Source organism: Mastigoproctus giganteus, chromosome 1, assembly GCF_048544385.1.
Source record: "Mastigoproctus giganteus isolate SK-2022 chromosome 1, ASM4854438v1, whole genome shotgun sequence".
Lineage (NCBI taxonomy): Eukaryota > Metazoa > Arthropoda > Arachnida > Uropygi > Thelyphonidae > Mastigoproctus > Mastigoproctus giganteus.
The window spans coordinates 196,156,383-196,176,409 of NC_143575.1; the positions used below are offsets into that span (position 1 = coordinate 196,156,383).

A 20,027-nucleotide genomic window follows, 5' to 3' on the forward strand; every position below is an offset into this window, starting at 1 on the left:
CACAACACTCTGCCTTCTGCCCTGCAGCCACTCAAGAATCCATCTTAGAATCTTACCAGTGATTCCAACCCGTTAAAGCTTATACAGTAACCTCTCGTGAGGGACCAAGTCAAATGCTTTGCTAAAATCCAAATACAGACTATATTGAAATTATTCCCTAAATTCAGCTCATGAGTAACTGCATCAATAGTTAAGCATGATTTACCCTTAACAAAGCCATGTTGTGTGTTCTTCAGAATGCGATATCTGTCTAAATGTCCCTGAGTTGCACTCTTAATCACTGCCTCTAAGATTTTTCCTACCACTGAAGTCAGACTAACTGGTCTGTAGTTACCAATTTCACTCCTAGAACTGCTTTTATGTATTGGCAATACATTGGCACTTTCCAATCCAAAGGAATCGCCCCCGAGTCCAAAGATGCCCTCATAATTAACCTCAACAGCTCAGTACACTTCTTTGCACTCTCCCTCAAAACTACAGGGTATGTGCCATCAACTTTGGAGGCCTTACCTGCCTTTATACTCAACAGTTTCTTAATAAACAGTCATCTGTAATTACAACATCACTAATTTCATATGGCTCAGCCTCTTCCCAGTGTGAAGGGTCTTTCATCAGTAATGACAGATGCAAAACACCTCTTGAGTTCATCCATAACATCAGCTGAGTTGTCTAAGACTTTCCCCATTCCCAGTACACAAGGATCCAATCTGATTAGCTTTTTTCTTTCTTGTATTCACATACATGAAAAATTCCTTGTCCCCATTCTTTGCTCTCTTAGCCAATGCTTTCTCATATGCAGCCTTGATCTCCCTTACCTTATTTGTGGTACTATTACAGATCAACTTGTACCTGTTGTACAACATTCGGTAACTGTCCCATGCTATGTTTTTTTACTTTATTTGACCAGCCAGCTCCGCACTTATCCATTTCAGCATCCTCCTCCTGCAATATTTTCTTAAAGGTATGTTTGCATTCATGGCTTCTGTGATTTTTTTCTTTAAAGTATTCCATAATTCAAATGTATTTGCCATCCCTCATCAATCTGCCCAGTCCACAGATGCTACATATTACCTTAAACTGTCAAAGTCCCCTCCTCTGAAGTTAAAACCCATGCCTTTACCTTTAACTATTGCAACATCTTTTTTCATCTTCCAGTTGACAATATGATCACTTCCTATACTTTAAGCGCTGTGATGTAATCTGAATCGTTAGTAATGATGAGGTCGAGAATATTCTCACCCCTAGTGCTAACATGCTGGTACAAATAATAATCATCTAGTTTATTTAAAAGTTTTTCCCCATTGAGAGATTCCCTCCCACTTATTACAATCAATCTGGGGCAGATTAAAGTCACTCATAATAAGACATTCATGCTTGCTTGCCCATTTCATTTGCATGTAAAGACTGCATATTCTTCACAATCTTTTGGTCTGTAGATTACTCCCACTCTCATTGTTCCTTTGCTTCCGACTAACTCACACTACACAGATTCTATGCTGGCAGACATAACTTCAGACCCAGCAAAAGCTCTTTTTGCACTCGGGCTGCTTTTGATAAGAACTTTGTCTTTGTGGTTCTGTCGAGGATTCTATCCACATTCTTTTCTTTTGCCCTGTTTACAGTGAATTTCGTTCACAGTTATTGTTTGACACTCCTGTCAGGAATCTGTTTTCATTTCCTCTCCTTTCTTTCAGTCCTTTCAGAATTTCTCATGCTCTGTCTTTCTTAAAAGATGACAGTTATTGTCTGAATTATAAACCTATTTTATATTATCGATCAATACCCTTACTTAACTTAAATTTATCCATAATTCCCAAATTCTTTCAGAACTTCACCAAGCTTCTCCCGTAAATTTGTTAAATTCTAAAATTTAAGGAAATGTATTGAAACATTTTATTGTTGCTATTAACCCGGTAGCACGAATTGTATAAGCTGTAACATTCTTCTCAACACGTTTTCTCCATTTTTAACGTGTGAAAATTTAACATTTCATAAATATGTTTGTATGGTGTAATTAGTGATTAAGTTTATATTTAAATAGCAACTTGTTTCATTAGATTTTGTGGTAAAGTATGACAGTAATGTAATTTGTCATTATCTTGAAAAAATTTATTACCGAACGCCTGTTCATGTCTTGAACTGATTGGACATTAATTTCTGGATTAGGACATTTATCAACTGTAATGGTTCCCCCACCCCTTTTCTGAATATGTATTTTTTTTTTTTTTTTTTTTGTGTATAATTATTTGCATCTCTGTATATTTTGCATCTGTATAAATTTGCATATTCTGCATTTGTATAACTGTAAATTTTCTGTATAATTTTGCATATTCCACATTTGTATAACTGTAAATTTTATGTATAATTTCTTCTTTCTCAAACAGTTTGTATAACTATTTGTTTAAAGAAGTATAACTTTCTTTATAATTCCTTCTCTTACAAACAGTTGAGTGGTTAACTATTTCAGGTTTTATCTCTAATTGGTTCCTGTAATTTTTAAAAAAAGTCTAACTCTGAACAGAATTTCCTTCAATTTGAATTCCTAATGTAACCTCAAATGGTTTCCTTAATGTTTACTTTATTATACCTATAGGCATCTCTATCACCACAGCGAAACACGTGGAGTTGAACTGACATTCCAGGTGCTGCCAGACACATATACTACTACTATTGACATTGCTGTAGACACAGTTTACACTAAGTAATCTTCTATAATTTACTACCCTGACACGCCCATGAAGTTATTTAGGTTTGTATCCCAAGCTATATACATTGATGAGCCAAAACATTATGACCAGCAAGTCATTATGCAAATCGGAGCAACTGTAGGTGAACTACGATGCATGCATGGGTCGGGACATGGTATAAAAAACACCTGATACTGAGCTCCGTTAATCAGTGTTACTCTTGTTCTTCAGATGGGAAAGGCAGCAGACTTAAGTGAGTTTGACAAAGGCCAAATTGTAATGGCCAGAAGACTGGGTCAGAGCATATTTGAAACGGCACGGCTGGTGGAGTGCTCAGGTCAGCCGTGGTTAGTACCTACCGAAAGTGGTCTGAGGAGGGGGAACCCACGAACTGCGGCGAGGTGTTGGATGACCACAGCTCATCGATGCTCGAGGTGAGCGAAGGCACTCAAGGATGGTATATGGCAACTGTGGTGCATCATCATCATCAGTCATTTTCAATCCACTGCAGGATGAACGCCTCTCCAGCAATTTTCCAGTTCCTTCTGTTTTGAGCACTGGCCATCCATTTACTACCCACAAACTCATGAATTTCATCTCACTGTGGTGCAACTAGCAGATAATTGGAATGCTGGTGACGGGAGTAATGTGTCACAACACACAGTACATCGAACCCCACTTAAAATGGGGCTGTGTAGCCACAGGCCGCTCCGAGTGCCCATGCTAACCACAGTTCACTGGTGACAGCACCTACAATAGGCATGCGAGCATTGAAACTGGACCTTGAGTGATTGGAAGGTCGTCTGGTCTGATGAATCATGTGGATGGCTGAGTACATGTGCATTATTTACCTGGGGAAGTGATGGTGCTTGGATGCACCGTGGGATGAAAACATGCCGGTGGCGGCGGTGTCATGCTTTGGGCAATGTTCTGCTGGGATACGCTGGGTCCAGTCATCCATGTGCCGGGCACTCTGATGTCTACCACCTACCTAAACAACATTGCTGACCAAGTACACCCTTTCATGGCAACAATCTTCCCATCTGGCGGTGCCGTCTTTCAGCAGAATAATGCGCCATGCCACACTGCCTGGATTGTTCGAGACTGGTTTGTGGAACATGAGGAAGACTTCCATGTATTGCCCTGGCCTCCAAATTCTCCAGACATCAATCTCATTGAGCATCTGTGGTTTGTGTTGGAACAGCAACTCCGATCTGCTGGTTAAGTGTTGGTACCAGCTACCACAAGACACATTTAGAAATCTTGTAGGGTCCATGCCTCACCATATACGAGCTGTTTTGGCTGCACATGGAGGACCAACATCATATTAGGTAGGTGGTCATAATGCTTTGGCTCATTGGTGTATCTTCTCTCTCATTTGAAACATTGCTACCCTCAGAACATCTTATCAATGTCAGATGTTATGGTAACAAACAAGAATTTATGAGGTGAGTGCAAGCATTGCTTTGACCCATATCATCAGATAAATGTGGATCTAAATTACCCTTCTCTCTCCCCCCCAAATAGCAGTTCCCCAAACCCTTAGGGTATTGTTAATGATACTGGCAAAAATCCTTGCATCACCTTTGTTCAAATGAATACCATCTCTGTAAAATAGATTCCTACGAATTCAGGCCACATTGATAAAAATTTGTTCCCTTCAGCCTTGTAGATTCCCTTAAGTCTCGAGTTAATCCACAAGGTTTTCAGCATACATAGTCCCTCCTGTTGTGTCTGGGCAGAATTGCAGACACATACAGATTCTGACCTAACTCATGGCATTTTTTCAGCATAGTCCCGTATTTCTCCAACAGATTGTCAGATATAAAAATTTATTCAATGTTTATATCTGAAAATAACTGGCTTGTTTTCATTAATTTGCAAACTGCTGTATTTAGGAATGAGTAGTTTACAGGCTGTTCATTATAATTAATATGTAATGCTGACTGAAGAAATTAAGGGTTCCCAAGTGCATACTGTGTTTTATAATTGTTTTTAAACTAGTGTGCATGCAGTGCTGAAAACAGGAATCTGTAGACAAGGATGAAGAGTTCCAATGTTTGCTATGCATTTTAATAGTTTTTAACCAGTGGTGTCTAGTTTTAAATTTTAATAATTGGTTTTTCATTCTGATAGTCATGTGTAGATAAGAACTGTTATGCTTAAGTAAGAATTATTGTGTTTTTAAGGTTGCATTTAGAATTCATCTGGTTTGTCATTGAGTTTTCTCAATTTGCTATGTCTGATTAGCACTTAGTATAATTATACACTCTGTTCAGCAAAGTTAATCTCCAAAATTATTTCATGTTATATTAATGGCATTAATATTAGTGTAATGGCATGTTCACATGTGGCACTGTTGCATCATAATTAACTCTTTTTTCCCCACACTAAAAATATATTAGTTTTTTTTTTTTTTTTGCAAATTATTGCACTGTTATCATTTACCTTACCTTTTGTTTACTTATTAACTTATTTATGCAAACTATCTGTGGGAGCTATTTTTGAGTGACATTAGGCTTATTCATTCTACCTCTGTTGTGCTGAGACTACCTTCAGTCTGTCTTATTGATGATGTTAGGACAAAGTTCAGAGCATTTATTTGACAGCAGTAGAAGAGAAATGTATAAACTCGGCATCACACTTGCACATGCATCAGTCTGAGATTGTACAGTTATAGATACCTGAAAATCGTTTTGCAATTTTTTTTTGTTAAATTTCTTTTAATTAATTTATTTGATTTTTAATTGTGTTCAATTGATTTTTAATTATTTTTTACTGTAATGAAAGATTTTCGTTTTAATTGCTGGAGAGTATCATACAGAAGTGTTCTACATATTATATTGAAGTAAACTTCTCTTATTATTTTACGAAAAAAAAAAAAAAAGTTAATAGATATCATAGTTTTGGCATCTATAACTGTGAGTTCCAGTAACCTACTCTTTCAAGTAGATAAGTGCATAAATGCTTATATTATATGTATTTTCTCCATTAGTTTCTTTTGATTTGTATGAGTGTTAGCTTGTTTTGTTTTATAATTATACTTTATAACTTCTTTGGGTGTACGTTAGCCTGGCAGCAGTGGTGTATTCGGGCCGGAACAACATTCCAGTACTTTTTTCTAAATGTTATAATAGAAAATCATTAAATTTATACACCTAATATTATGAAACAATGGCATAATAAAAGGGGAAGGGAGAAATAATATCTATTTTACCAATTGCTACTAAAAATATATATTAATAGTAATCTTTAAAATGAATAATTTCTTTAAAAATTTATTTAAAAACAAAAATATAAATTTCGCAATAAAACTTGAACGCCTCTTACTAAAGTGCAATGTGTTAGATAAAGAGATCCAACAATGGCAAGTTTCTTGTTTATTAAACTACACAGTTCACCATTAGAATTATGGAATCCAAATTTTTATGTCCGAACTTGGTTGTGGTTTCATCATTCTGCTATTGAAAGGAAGAGGGCAGTCACAAGAATACATAATTGATCCTGTATGGGAATTTCTATAATTCTTCTGAACAGTATTTTTTATATTATTTTGGAGTTTTTGTTTTTTCTTTTCTGATTTTTAAAATTTTTTGTCTTTGATTTTTACTTTTGAAATTTTATTTAATAGTTATAAATAAATACTGAACAAATATTGTAATCTTTGACTTATTTATATTTGCAAATGAAAAAAGCATAGGTAGTTAAAAAAGCATATTTGTAGTTAATCGGCGAGCATTCCAGTACTATTTTTTTTTTCGCAATACGCCTCTGCCTGGCAGTGGTGGTGCAAACCAGAGTTGCAAAAATGGTGATGTGGCACCTGGCAGGTGCCAGTTTTCATTTTAATTTCTGTAAAATATTTTGGATTTTTTTGAATTGTGTTTTGACACATTACCGATATTTCATATTTGCTCAATGGTTTCAAATACTTGTTTTATGTAACTTTTAATTTTTTAATAAAGAATTAATTTTTTTTTTTTTTTTTTTTTATGTAAATCCCAAACACGAGAGGTATTAGAACCTATAGTACCTAGTACCGTGCTTGGGTTGGAGGTTGAGAAGACGAAAGAAGATATTTGTTGACATTGGACTTGAACTTCTTTAGACTGAAATTTTCAGGAAATACGTATGAAGGAAGGTTGTTCCAGAAAACGGCAGTTGAATGGATAAATGAGGAAGATGAAAAGTTGGTTCTGTGGGTTTGAAGTTGGACAGTAAATGGATGTTGGCTAGTGGCGGCACGTGTTCGGACTGTTTTGAAAGAGAGAGCGGGAATTATAGAAGCCAATTCAGAAGAACAGTGCCCATGGAAGTATCTGTAGAAGAGGCATGCAGCAGAAACAGTACGTCTATGAGACAGCGAGTGCAGAGACTCTGTTAGAGATGAATCATTAATTAACCTAACTGCCCTCTTCTGAATGGAATCAAGAAGCCTGAGAGAGGTTTTGGGGGCACCACCCCAGATGTGGGAAGAATATTCCATGGCAGGGCGGATTTGCGATTTATACAGAGTGAGCAGCTGTTTGGAAGAAAAGTTACACCGAGAGCGAAAGAGAAAACCAAGTTTTAGATGCAGAGGAAGCAATATTTGTAATGTGCTTGTGCCAAGAGAGATTAGAAGTCAGGGTAATCCCCAAAAAAGATATATCATTTTGCCTAGAAATCGGAGTGTCACTAAAGATAAGCTTAGTAGCAGAAGAATCCTTTTTGCGAGATATAAGACAAGACTGAGTTGTCTTGTCTACTAAGTTGTCTTTGCCCCACTGGAGAATTACCTGAAGATCAGCATTTAAGGAATTGGTAGCAGATTTTCAAGAAGTTGAAGCTGATTGAGCAGGGCAAGATTTCTCAAAATGGAAAGTAGAATGCAATGTGCTATCATTGGCAAAGCTATGGATAGGATTTCCAGTCAATGGAAGAAGGTCATTAATATACAAGAGGAAAAGAGTGGGGGAAAGAACTGAACCTTGGGGGACACTGGCATTAGTGGAGAAGTCAGAATTAAGAAGACAGAGAGCCATTTACCATCACCCTCAATGAGCGATCAGAGAGAAAACTGGATAACCAATTACTAAAACAGTTGGCAAACCATAAGATGGAAGCTTGTTTAGAAGACCTTTATGCCAAACACAATCAAAAGCCTTTGAGATGTCAAGAGCAAGTACTTGTGTTTCACTGAACCTTTCCATTGAATTAGTCCATAAATGGTTAACATAAGCCAGAATATCACCAGTGGATCGACACTGACGGAATCCATACTGGCGATCATTGATCAGACGGAAGGTTTCTAGGTAGTTTAAGAGTTGGCAGTTAATTGATTTCTCCATTACTTTAGAAAGAGTAGAAGTAATTGCAATGGGACGATAATTGGATGGGAGGGATTTGTCACCCTTTTTAGGAACTGGCTGGATATGAGCAAATTTCCAAGCGGAAGGAAAAACACCTTTGGAATAAGAAAGTGAAAAAAGGTGACAAAGAATAGGAGTAAGTTCAGGAGCACAGGTTTTGAGAACAAGTGCAGAAATACTATCGGATCCTGGAGCTTTCTTAGCATCAAGATTCGTCAAAATCGTTCTGACAGCCTTTTGATGGAAGACCACAGGAGGCATTGAATGGAGCGTGTTGGGAATGGTGGGAGGTGTTTTACCAAGATCCTTAATACATGAGTTGGAAGAAAAATGGGATGCTAGCAGGTCAGCTTTATCCATGGCTGAAGTGACTACAGAACCATCTGGTTTGGACAGAGGTGGAAGCAGAGATGGGCAAAAGTTGCGGCCAATAGCTTTCGCACGAGACCAGAATGCTCGGCTACCATTAGGGCAAGAAGCAAGTTTTCTACTCTTAGCCTGTTTAAACTCTAGTTTGGACTGATTAATAACTGCTTTACAATTGTTGCGAGCTTTGGTGTAAGCAGAAAATGAAACTGAAGAATTAGAAACAAGCCAATTACGACATGCAACATTCTTCTCTTGAACAGCCTTTGCACATTTATTGGAAAACCAAGGTTTAGATAAAGGACAAGATTTTAAAGTGGAGTGTGGGATAAAGGATTCCATTCCTGCAAGAATAATTTCACTGACACGATCTGAGCAAACGTTGACATCAGAAGGTTTGAAACAGTAATCAGATCAAGGAAAAGAAGAAAAGAAATCTCGCAGATCATCCCATTTTGCATTCTTGTAATGCCAAACAACACGAGGTTGGGAATAGCCATGAGATAAAGGTTCCATTGGAGAAGAGACAATCACCAAGTTGTGGTCTGAAGTGCCTAAAGGACCTCTCACTTTGACCGTGTACTTAGAAGGGTTGTTTATGAGAAAAAGATCAAGCGTATTGGCTGTATGATTAGGATTGTCCGGTGTTCTTGTAGGTAAATAAACAATCTGTGCAAGGTCATTAGTAATTGTAAAAGCCTCAGCATCTCGACTAGCTGGGTCGGTGTGACTAGAAAATGGAAGCCAGCTGGAGTTGTGAACATTAAAATCACCAAGGAAAATTACCTCACTGTTAGGAAAGTTGGACTGGAGAAAGTCAAGTTGCAAAAAGAGGAAGTCAAAGAGCTCCAAGTGATTAGTGGAGTTGGTGGAAAAGTGATTAGTGGAAATATTGTAATAATGCTATGTTTTTATTGCAGTTTTCAAAAAAGCAAAAAAAAAAAAAAAAACTTCTGGAAATTAAAAAAAAAAATTCTATAGACTTAAAATATAGAGATGAATCTATTAATCCTTTCAATTTTCCAATTGAAAAGATCATTAAGTGCACAAAATTTTCTGTACAGATACTTCTAAAAAGTTAAAAATATGGGTGTATTTAGATACTTTTTATTCACTTTAATTTTCAAAGTTTTGAAAAATTTATTTCAAATTTGGTGTGCTGTAAGCATGCCAAAATTCGAAACATCCATATTTTCACTCCTCACTGACTAGCATTCATCTTGATTGAATATCACATTTCATTTTCCAGTCTTTATTTATGCAAAAGCAATAACAAATCTTTCAGTAATGAAATATGGGAAACTGTATATGTTTATTTAACTCGTGGGAATGGAATGCAATAACCTTGAACCCGTAATTTGAAGCTTCATTTTTTGTGGCATTTATGAAGTTCCATGTTCCTTTTCAAGAAAATAGTTGTAAAATCAGTGGTGTGGCACTTGACAGATGCCAGAGTTTATTCTCTTTAAAATTGTAAAGAAATATTCAGAAACTTTTGCAGTAAAAGTGATTATATTTAGGTAGGTAGAAAAAAATGTGTGCTGTGTGCAAAGGAACTGTGTGCAAGTTTCCTTCAAACTAGTTTTTGAAAGTACTGAAAAAAACAACAACACAGACAACCAGTGAATGTTCGAGAATGGCTAAACTACAAAGGAACTGTGTTCAGATTTTTAATTGTTAATTAAAGTGTGGGTGCAAGGAGGTAATTATTTTTAAGATACGTCTATCAGATCTTGCACCACCACCACTGCAGGGCTAACAGCTGCAGCAGTATATTGGCTGTAGTAAAACAGTTAAAATTAAGTTTTAATTCCTGTGGCTCTATCACAGAGTTTAAATGGAAACTTATATTTTAAATTGAAACCATAATTTAACTTTTCCTATGTACTGAAAAGGGTAGAAGCATCAAGACTAGTTGAATCTAATCGAAAATCGACATGATATATGAATGCCTCAATTGAGAGAATATCCACTTCCTGAAACATTTTAAACAGAAGAGTACTATAGAAATATTCTTTAAGGTTGAATTTTGTGTTATAAAAAATTTGTAGTAATTATTTTTCACTATATCTATGTTCACTGTTTAAATGATTAGTAATAATTTTTTTCTTAAAGGTTCTCTTCATGCACCTCCATTACCTCCAACACTTGTATCACAAACACAACTAACTTCTCCAGTTACTGTTTCCTCCAGACCTGCTGGACCAAGACCATCACTTTTAGGTGATCGACCTCCATTAATGGGTGAACTACCTAGGCCTCCTGTTCCTGGACCACCACCACCTCCTCCACCTCCGCCGCTACCACCACCACAGTTTGTTGAACGAGGTATAAATTTCACTGCACATTATATTTACTATAGGTGAATTTAATGCACAGTGAAAGTTCAGTAATTTCTTTTACAATAAATCATTATGAAGTTGGTGAATGATATTGACATATAAGTGGTAATGGGTTTGGTATACTTTGACTTTAAATTATAAACAGTGTTTTGCTTTTGGTAAATCGTATTACTTTGATTACTAATGATCTCAGACTATCTGAGACCAACTCCCACCATTACCAGTACACTGCATTCAATGCCTCCTATGGACTTCCATCAAAAGGATGTCAGAAGAATTTTGATAAATCTTTGATGCTAAGAAAGCTCCATGTCCTGATGATATTTGTCAACTTGCTCTCAAAACTTGTGCCCCTGTACTTACTCTTTTTCTGTGTCGCCTTTTTTCACTTCCTTATTCCAAAGGGGTTTTTCCTTCTGCTTGGAAATTTACTCATATCCAGCCAGTTCCTAAAAAGGGTAACAAATCTCTCCCATCCAATTATCATCCCATTGCAATCTTCTACTATGCTTTCTAAAATAATGGAGAAATCAATTAACCACCAACTCTTAAACTATCTAGAAACCTTCCATCCGATCAACGATTGCCAGTATGGATTCCGTCAGTGTCGATTCATTGGTGATATTCTGGCTATGTATAAGTATAGTGCGAAAGCATCAATAATACATAGTCAAATCCGAATGAACAGAATATTAGCAAAGCGGCATCGTTTTAAGTGATATCTGATATTGTGAATACCTTCACGAGTTGCCATGATATTGCACTACTTCGAATAAGTAACGCTTCATCTGAGGAGAAGACTAATGTTACTTATTCTCAGATGGATACCACCACCCAGACGGCACCGTTTCATTAGTCTTCTCCTCAGGTGAAGTGGTACTTATTCGAAGTAGTGCAATATCATGGCAACTCGTTGTGAAGGTATTCACAATATGAGATATAACTTAAAACAATGCCGCTTTGCTAATATTCTGTTCATTCAGATTTGGCTATGTATTATTGATGCTTTTGCACTATACTTATACATAGTCTAGACTTTTCCATAGCTTGAGGCTTACGCCCTAAATGCTTTGTATATGACATTCTGGCTTATGTTACCCCAGCTATGGACAAATTCAATGGAAAAGTTTGGTGAAACTCAAGCAGTTGCTCTTGACATTTCAAAGACTTTTGATCATGTTTCGCATAAAGATCTTCTAAATAAGCTTCCGTCTTATTGTTTGCCAACAGTTTTTTGTAATTGGATATCCAGTTTTCTCTTTGACCACTCACTGTGCGTGATTGTTGATGACTCTCTGTCTTCTAACTTCTCCATAATGCTGGTTTTACCTAAGGTTCACTTCTTTCTCCTACTCTTTTCCTCTTGTATAATAACGACCGTCTTCCATTGACCGGAAATACTATTCATAGTTTTGGTGATGATAGCACATTCCATTCCACCTTCCAGTTTGAGAAACCTTTGTCCTGCCGAAACAGCTTCAGCTTCTCGAATATCCACTACCAATTTCTTAAATGCTGATCTCGAGGTAATTCTCCAGTGGAGCACAGTAACTTAGTCGATTCAATCCTTTTAAAACTCAGTCCTGTCTCATATCTTGCAAAAAGGATTCTTCTGCTCCTATGCTTTTCTTTGATGACACTGATTTCTAGGCAAGGCCATATACAGGCAACCCCCTGTATAACACAGTACTTGTACAATGCAGTTTTGCTCTAACACGATTGATAAATTGTGGCAATCCTTGCACAACACTACCTATATAATGCATTTTCTCTCTAGCATGGTTAGAAAATTGTAGCAAGCTACACATAACATAGTATATTTTTGAACTTTTTTCAGGGGAAAACCCTGCTGTTCGATGTAATTTTTCAAAATTTCCATTTTTTTTTGTGAATCCCTGCTGTTGATTCGCTAGTGGCTATACAAAAAAAAAAAAAAAAAAAAAAAAAATGGCAATCCTCGTATTTTATTTTATTGGAAAAATCCCCATATTAGGTTATGTGCTATTGAACTTATGCTTGCTTGAGACCACAAAAAATTGTGACTTCGAAGCGTGCAGTTGACTTGGTAAGATTTTTGTAAGTTATTTTAGCTTTCATTTGATCTTTTTTAAAAATTTTTCATTACTAAACTTTGTTCTTAAGAACTGTATTGGAATAATTTCTTTATTGTGAATGAAATTCCAGCCCTAAATTATGCCTAAGAAAAGTAAAAAAGCACCACTCAAAAGACATTCAAACTGTGGACTGTATCTGAATCATAGCTTTATCGCTCAAAGAAGTAAAATTGTCAACCTTAACAAATCGACAGAAAATGGAATCGGTGCGATAGTAGAACTTGCTAAGTTGGTAGGAGGAGAAGGTTTTGCTGATAAGAATTACTGGTAGAAAAAGAGAGGCTGGTGAAGCGGATTTGGTGGAAATGGCATCGGAGGTACACTAAATAAAATCAGAGGATGATAGCACAGATGAAAATTCTGAAGTTTCAAATTTTATACTAAAAAGCATGCGGGAAGGCATAAACTTAGCTGAGCAATTAGTCTTATTTTTTGAATGCAGATCCTTCGACTGAAACGAGCACAAAGTTCAAAGGGGAGCTTCCAAAATGCTTAGCTCCATACCATGCAATTTACAAAGATACACGAAATCTAGATGCTGCAAAGAAAGTTCAGAAGGTGAAGATATTCTGCAACAGAGAAAATGTTCTCGTTTGATTGTGCTTAGCAGCGATGAAGAGGAAGAAAATTAAATTAACATACATATATGTTATCTGAGATATATGTATCACAGTTTCTAAGACATTTGTTCAGTTATTACTATTTTTGAATAAAAATTAAGTTTCCGATAGTTAAAAAAAAAAAAAAAGGTGTATTTTTGTGAGCTTTTGGAACATAAACCCCCCTTTTTTGTACTAGTTCTTATTCCCGTATAACATGGTTTTGCACTATACAAGATTTTATAGGAACCTAATTACTGTGTTATATGAGGATTACCTGTATCTCTCTTGGGATAAGCTCATTACAAATATTGCTTCCTCTGCATCTGAAAAACTGGGTTTTCTCTTTTGCTCTCGGCGTTACTTTTCTTCCAAACAGCTGTTCACTGTACAAATTGCAAATCAACCCTACCATGGAACAGTGTTTCCACATCTGGAGCAGTACCCCCAAAACCCTTTTCAGGTTTCTAGATTCCATTCAAAAGAGAGAAGTTAGGTTTATTAAGGACTCATCTCTAACAGTCTCACAGACATTCTGTTTCTGCTGCATGCTTTTTCTATAGATACATCTATGGGCATTGTTCTTCTGAATTGGCTTCTATAATTCCCACTCTCTCTCTTACAAAGCAGTTCGCACATGTGCTGCAACCAGTCAATGTCCTTTTACTGTCCAACTGCAAACTCACAGAACCAACTTTACTTCTTCCTCATTTATTCATTCAAGTTTTCTTGAACAACCTTACTTCATACGTATTTCCTGATAATTACAATTTACAGAAGTTCATGTCTATTGTTCTGTCCCATCTTTGACTGGTTCCTGGGTAATAGTCAACAGCCACCCTGAGCAATTATTAGAATATATCATTGAAATTCTGCTTGTGTCTCAACATTAGTTACACATCCACTAAGAAAATTATAACATAGAGAACTGTGCTTGGCTTCAATTTTTAAAGGTGAATATAAACTGTGTGAAATGTGAATGTATTATATTTTTAATACAAAGGGTACTAGGAAAGTTTTGCAATACAGCTTTGTTTATTTAATTTTTTCAAAGTAATTTCCTCTACATTCAATACACTTCTCCATCCTCCGAAACCAATCTTTAAACCAGTTCTGCCAAGTTTCACTAGGGAGTAAAGCACACTCGTTGTCCCAAGCCCGTAGAAGGTCCTCATCACTGGAAAACTGCCTCCCTTTTAGCTTCATTTTCACATGCGGGAACAGTGCAAAGTCACAGGGAGCAAGGTCTGGACTGTAGGGAGGATGCTCGAGAAGTTTCAGTCCTGTCGTGGTCAAATATTCGGTGCAGGCTTTGGCGTGGTGAGCTGCAGCATTATCGTGATGGAGGTACCAGGTGTCCATTCTTGACTTTGGCCGCAGGTTCTTCATAGATCCAATGACTTTAGGCAGGCATTGTTCAGTATACCACTTAGCTGTGACTGTCTTCTGCGTGTCCAAAACGACATGTTCCACAATTCCACTCGATTTGAAAAATACAGCTATCATTTTCTTCTTTACAGATCGGGATTTTCTGACAATTACGGGTGTGTCGTCATCATCAAAGACCCAAACTTTGTTTTGAGCCTTGGTCGGCAGATCGTAATAGTACAGCCAAGTCTCGTCACCTGTCACGATGTTGTTCACATACCGAGATTGTCCCTTATCAAACTTTTTTAACATCTCCCGGCACCAAGTCACACGTCGTGTCATCTGCTCTTCAGTCAGTTGATGCGGCACCCAGAGAGAACAAAGTTTCTTCACGTGCAAATGATCTTGCAGAATCGAACGAATTGCTGGTGCATTTAGGCCCAAAGTATCCTCTATCTGTTGGTAGGTCACTCGCCTGTTTTCGTCAAGCATTTTCCTCACACCAGTAACGTTTTCCTCCGTAACTGACATTCGTGGCCTTCCCGGCCTCTCAGAACCCTCCAGAGTGAAATTTCCCCTTTGGAATTCTCTATACCACCTGAATATCGTTGTACGATGTGGACAATCATCATCTAGTGCAAGAGTCATTTCTTCTAAGCACTGGTCTATGGTTAAACCACGCACGAAATTATACCGCAAAACTGTCCTTATCTCATTTCGTGACCACGATGCCATCGCAAGCACTTTACACTCTCACTACTAATGAATAACTGAGCCCATCGACTTGGCGCGACGGCTACTATGCACGTATGAACATGTCTCAACATGCAACAACAAGCAGCTTCCTGTGATTCATTGTTGAGTCATATTGCAAAACTTTCCTAGTACCCTTTGTATATACAACTTTAGAACACATGATACTTATAAAACATATAGTGAATAATTGTGTTGTAATTTGCCTAGCCATTTTTAAAAATATAACAAATTTGTGTGTAACTAAAATTTAATATAAGGGACAAAAATTGCACTTTTCTTCATGTAGTGTTTATTGTTGTAAATCTGTAATAATTACATTTTTAGGTCTTGAAAATTTCGAACTTTACATGGATCCTCGTACCCTTGGTGATCGTGATATGCGACAACCAATAGCAGATCGTGACATGCGTCAACCACCTATTGCTATGGGAGATAAAGACATGAGGCAACCACCCCTTGGTGATCAAGACTTAAGAGCTATACCACCTGCTCCAGTGGTAGATACTCGCATTCCTTATGATCCACGGCTTCGTGGAATGTCTGGTGAACATCATCGACCCCCACAAAGTTCTGGTCCATTTGATCCTCGGCTAGGACCCCGTGGATTTGATCAAAGGGCAGCATTTGACAACCGTGGATCTTCTGTAGGATCTCAAAGAAACGAAGAGCCACATGTAGGTGCTGCTGTAACTGCTGGTAGTCAGCATCTCATACCACCAGCACCTCCTATTCCAACCAGGCAACAAGTGAGTAATAAATAAAATTTTATAATTTGATATAACTATTATAATTTAATATGTGTATCCTTTGAAATAATGGTGATTAATTGATTAAAAAACTACAGCATAACCAATTATGATATTTTGTTTAAATTTAAGGGGTCTTAGAATTTTGTTTTTCAAGAAACTGCAAATAAATATGGCAGTAATTGCAAGTTTATCAAATTAGGTTGCCACTGTAGGCATTTAACTTGCATAAAACTTACAAAATTATAACACTAGCAGCATACAAGGTTTCCAGAAAAAAGTTACCACAATTTGACAACATAATTATGCTGTCTTCCACTGTTGCCTTTGCATCCAGTTTGTATTTTATTTGTCTGTTTGACCAGACAGTGGGATGAGATTCAAACTTGTGTCTCAATTTTATATGCTTCCCATTGCATTCTGGAATTTCCTGTATTATTTTAATACTTATTTGCACTGTTTTCAGAATTTTGTTCTTTCCAATGCCTTATACATGCAAATTGGTGCATGAACATGTTTGTGCAGATGAATCATAGTATCATAAGAGTGCCGGCACTATAGTCTGAGTAGGTGAAGTGTTTGAAGTTCCCAAGAACACTGCACTGACCAGCAACAATAATCACTACCTTGTTTATACATTGATAGTTCAATTGCTATTTGAGATAGTGCAACATTTACTTTACATTTATGGAAGTATGTTGACACAGTGGTAACATTTTTGTGGTATGCATTGTATATGCATATTACTCTCTCCATGTGTGTTAAGATACAAGTTCACTCCAGAAACTACTTATTTCCAGAGGGCAGCACTGATTTTCAGGGTTATGTAAGAGGACAGCAGATTCAACAGCAGGCAGTTGGAAGCAGCAAAAGACAGTGAAGACACAGTCCTTTCCAAACTGCTGTTATAGTAGTATGTTAAGTTATACATCCATTTCTCATAAAGAAGAACAAATAGATCATTCTAAGTAAACTCATGAAAACATCGTAAACTGTTATGATAATTAACACCTGTTAATTATAATGCAATATTGAAAGGTAGCTCAGTCTAGAGCCTTTTAGCAGTTTTAAATATGTTACTGTAGGAAATCACAAAGCTACCTTTGCCATTGGACTAGGTCTGTGACAGTTGGTTGACAGTATTATCCATCTTGAAAAAGTTCATATTTTTAGGATATCAGGAGTTAATAAACTGGAAGGGAGTTTGATACCTTGTATGTCATCATTAAAGAAATAAAATACTATTACCCCACATGATTTTTGGATTAAGATATTTATTGAATTGTAGTAATACAATAATAAATTCTTCACCCTGAGGTGAAGAATTTATTTGTATTGATAATACAAACTGGCTGCATTTTTAGAAGAATATTAAATCCCATCCTGAAGTCTATGGGAACAAAGAAATTAATTACAATTGAGTAAACAGTGGTGCAAAAAAGGTTAATATATTATTTTATTCCAGAGAATATACAATGTAGCAGTGGTGTATTGAAGAAGCTGCAGCTGTGAGGAGGGACATGAGATTTATAATCAAAGGAAGATTTTAAGAGAATTTAAACCTTCAATTACTTTCAGTTTTCAGTGTGGGAGCTTAATGTAGTGACGACTTTTTGTGAATTCACTGGTTTTCATTGATATGGTCGAGACAATCCAGCATACTAATGGTTTCTTCTAAGACATTGAAAATAACACCTTTCTGCATTTCAACCTTCAGCTGTTTAACAGTGGAAGCCAAAACAATTGTTTAATCTTCAGAAAGAAGAGCGATTTCATATGCAAGTTACCAATGATTTTCCTTCATGTACAGATATATTCTAGGTGATAACCTTAGCAGAACTTTCTAAGTGGCCCACTATGGATACTTACAAAGTTCTGCCCAAATGATTGCAATTTATGAGCATTTATGCATTTGAAAATTCCTCTTTGTTATTCATTTAAAATCTATTGACTGACAAGCAGAGCAGTTAAACTGTTGCTGTTCTGCTGCTGTTGATGAGAAGGAACTGATAAGAACAGTGTTGCCTGATTGGGCAACAGTTAGTGGTGCAGGATACAGTACTTAAAAACTGCTGTGATATATGGATAAAAGAGATGTTAAATGCATTCCCATCCAGTATTTAGAGTATTTCATTAACTGTTGGTAAAAAATTAATGCTGGAAAGCATAAGTGAAATGTATTAAGAAAAGTCATATAGGAACTATATCGTTTGAAGAGGTGTCTTTCCCACAAACTCTCCAATCATTGTTGTAAGTGTATCACCTGATCCCCATTAATATAAACAGATATGATTAAAAAAAAAAAAAAAAAAAAAAACCCAGTTCTGAATGATCAATGTATATAATTTGTAGTATCATTTTAATCAAGTATATGTAACATATCATTAACTTGTCACAATCATATTTTGTATTCTAAAGTAAAAAAATAATATAATAGCCTACATATTTAAAAAGAAAGTAACGTTACTTATTTATTTATTTTTTTAAATTTCTCTATTTGCCTTTTTTTTTAATTTTATTTTAAATGAATTATATAAATAAAATTAAGGCTATTAATCACTGTTGGCATTATACTAATGTCATCAATATAAATGTCGTATTGATGTCATCATAAGACATTGTCTTATGATGACATCACTGCTGTATCAAAATCACTGATGTCAACCTGTTGATTGTATTGTCAGGTGTGATTAAATCAGTTACCAGCACAAAAGCACTGCAAATGGAATATTGTGGTTGTGCTGACAAGTCCAAGCTTTCCCCATGCAAATCTAGTCAGTCACTGTCACAGTTGATAAAGAAGGAGCAGAGGGCCTTGCAGTAGTAACAGACAGGAATGTGGAGTGATGAGCCATTGTCTGTGTTGCAGTGCTTCACCAATAACACACTTTCTTGGGGAGGACACCATGTAAAACGCGCCTCCGTAGCCGGGTGGGAAGGAGCAGCAGTGCATAGCACACACTTTTTGATTAGACAGGGGTTCAAGCCCGTCACCACCAAATACGGAGGATGCGGAAAGGTCAGGGAATGACCACCGCATATCCCCGGAGCAATATGGCCTTAGTTGCTAATGCTCCTAAAAACCAAATAACAAACAAACAAACCATGTAAAACATGCCTTAGCCACCAAAGCCCAAATCATAGTCCAATTTTAAGAGTTGTTGGACATTGAAGAGCGAGCTGTTGAAAGACAGATCGCATGCAGCCTCTGGCACCTTCAGGCTCATCCTCTGCATGGTATGCACAGGATCAGCCTGAATTTCTTCCACGTAATGTGGGTTTGCATTGTTCCAGAAGTAAACTGTTGCAGCATTGCTTGACAAACAACAAATCTTCTTTTGTGGTGTTTATGGCAACTCAAAAGCAACTGTTGGCTTGTATGGACTCATTTCACAGCTTCTATTGTAGTGCAGCATAATGTTCCATGGCTCATTTGTAATTCAACTAGCCATGATAGATTTTTTTTTTTTTTTTTTTTTGATTCTTCAGTTTGTGGCAATTATCAAAAACAACCTTAGTCTGCTGCTCCACTGCACATCTGTCATGGAGCCAGTGGAAGATGATGCTGCTTTACCTTACCATTTTCAAAAATCATTTTTAATCTCTATCAATGTCTTTCATGAAACCATACTGCCAAAAGTTTTTCTCCAATTGAAAATGGACTGGCATTCATCATATTAACATTTTACTGGGGGGGG

The 20,027-nt window shown here is 36.6% G+C and overlaps 1 protein-coding gene across 2 annotated transcripts in view; it reads left to right on the forward strand.

The window, feature by feature from the left end:
• Window positions 1-20,027, forward strand: part of CstF64 (cleavage stimulation factor subunit 2 CstF64) — a 183,957-nt gene that overhangs the window by 137,953 nt on the left and 25,977 nt on the right. For both annotated transcript variants that reach the window (XM_090375422.1, XM_090375428.1), the window contains exons 9-10: window positions 10,520-10,732; window positions 15,908-16,329. In XM_090375422.1, the coding sequence (XP_090231548.1) occupies window positions 10,520-10,732; window positions 15,908-16,329 (635 nt within the window). The remainder of the gene's footprint in view (window positions 1-10,519; window positions 10,733-15,907; window positions 16,330-20,027) is intronic.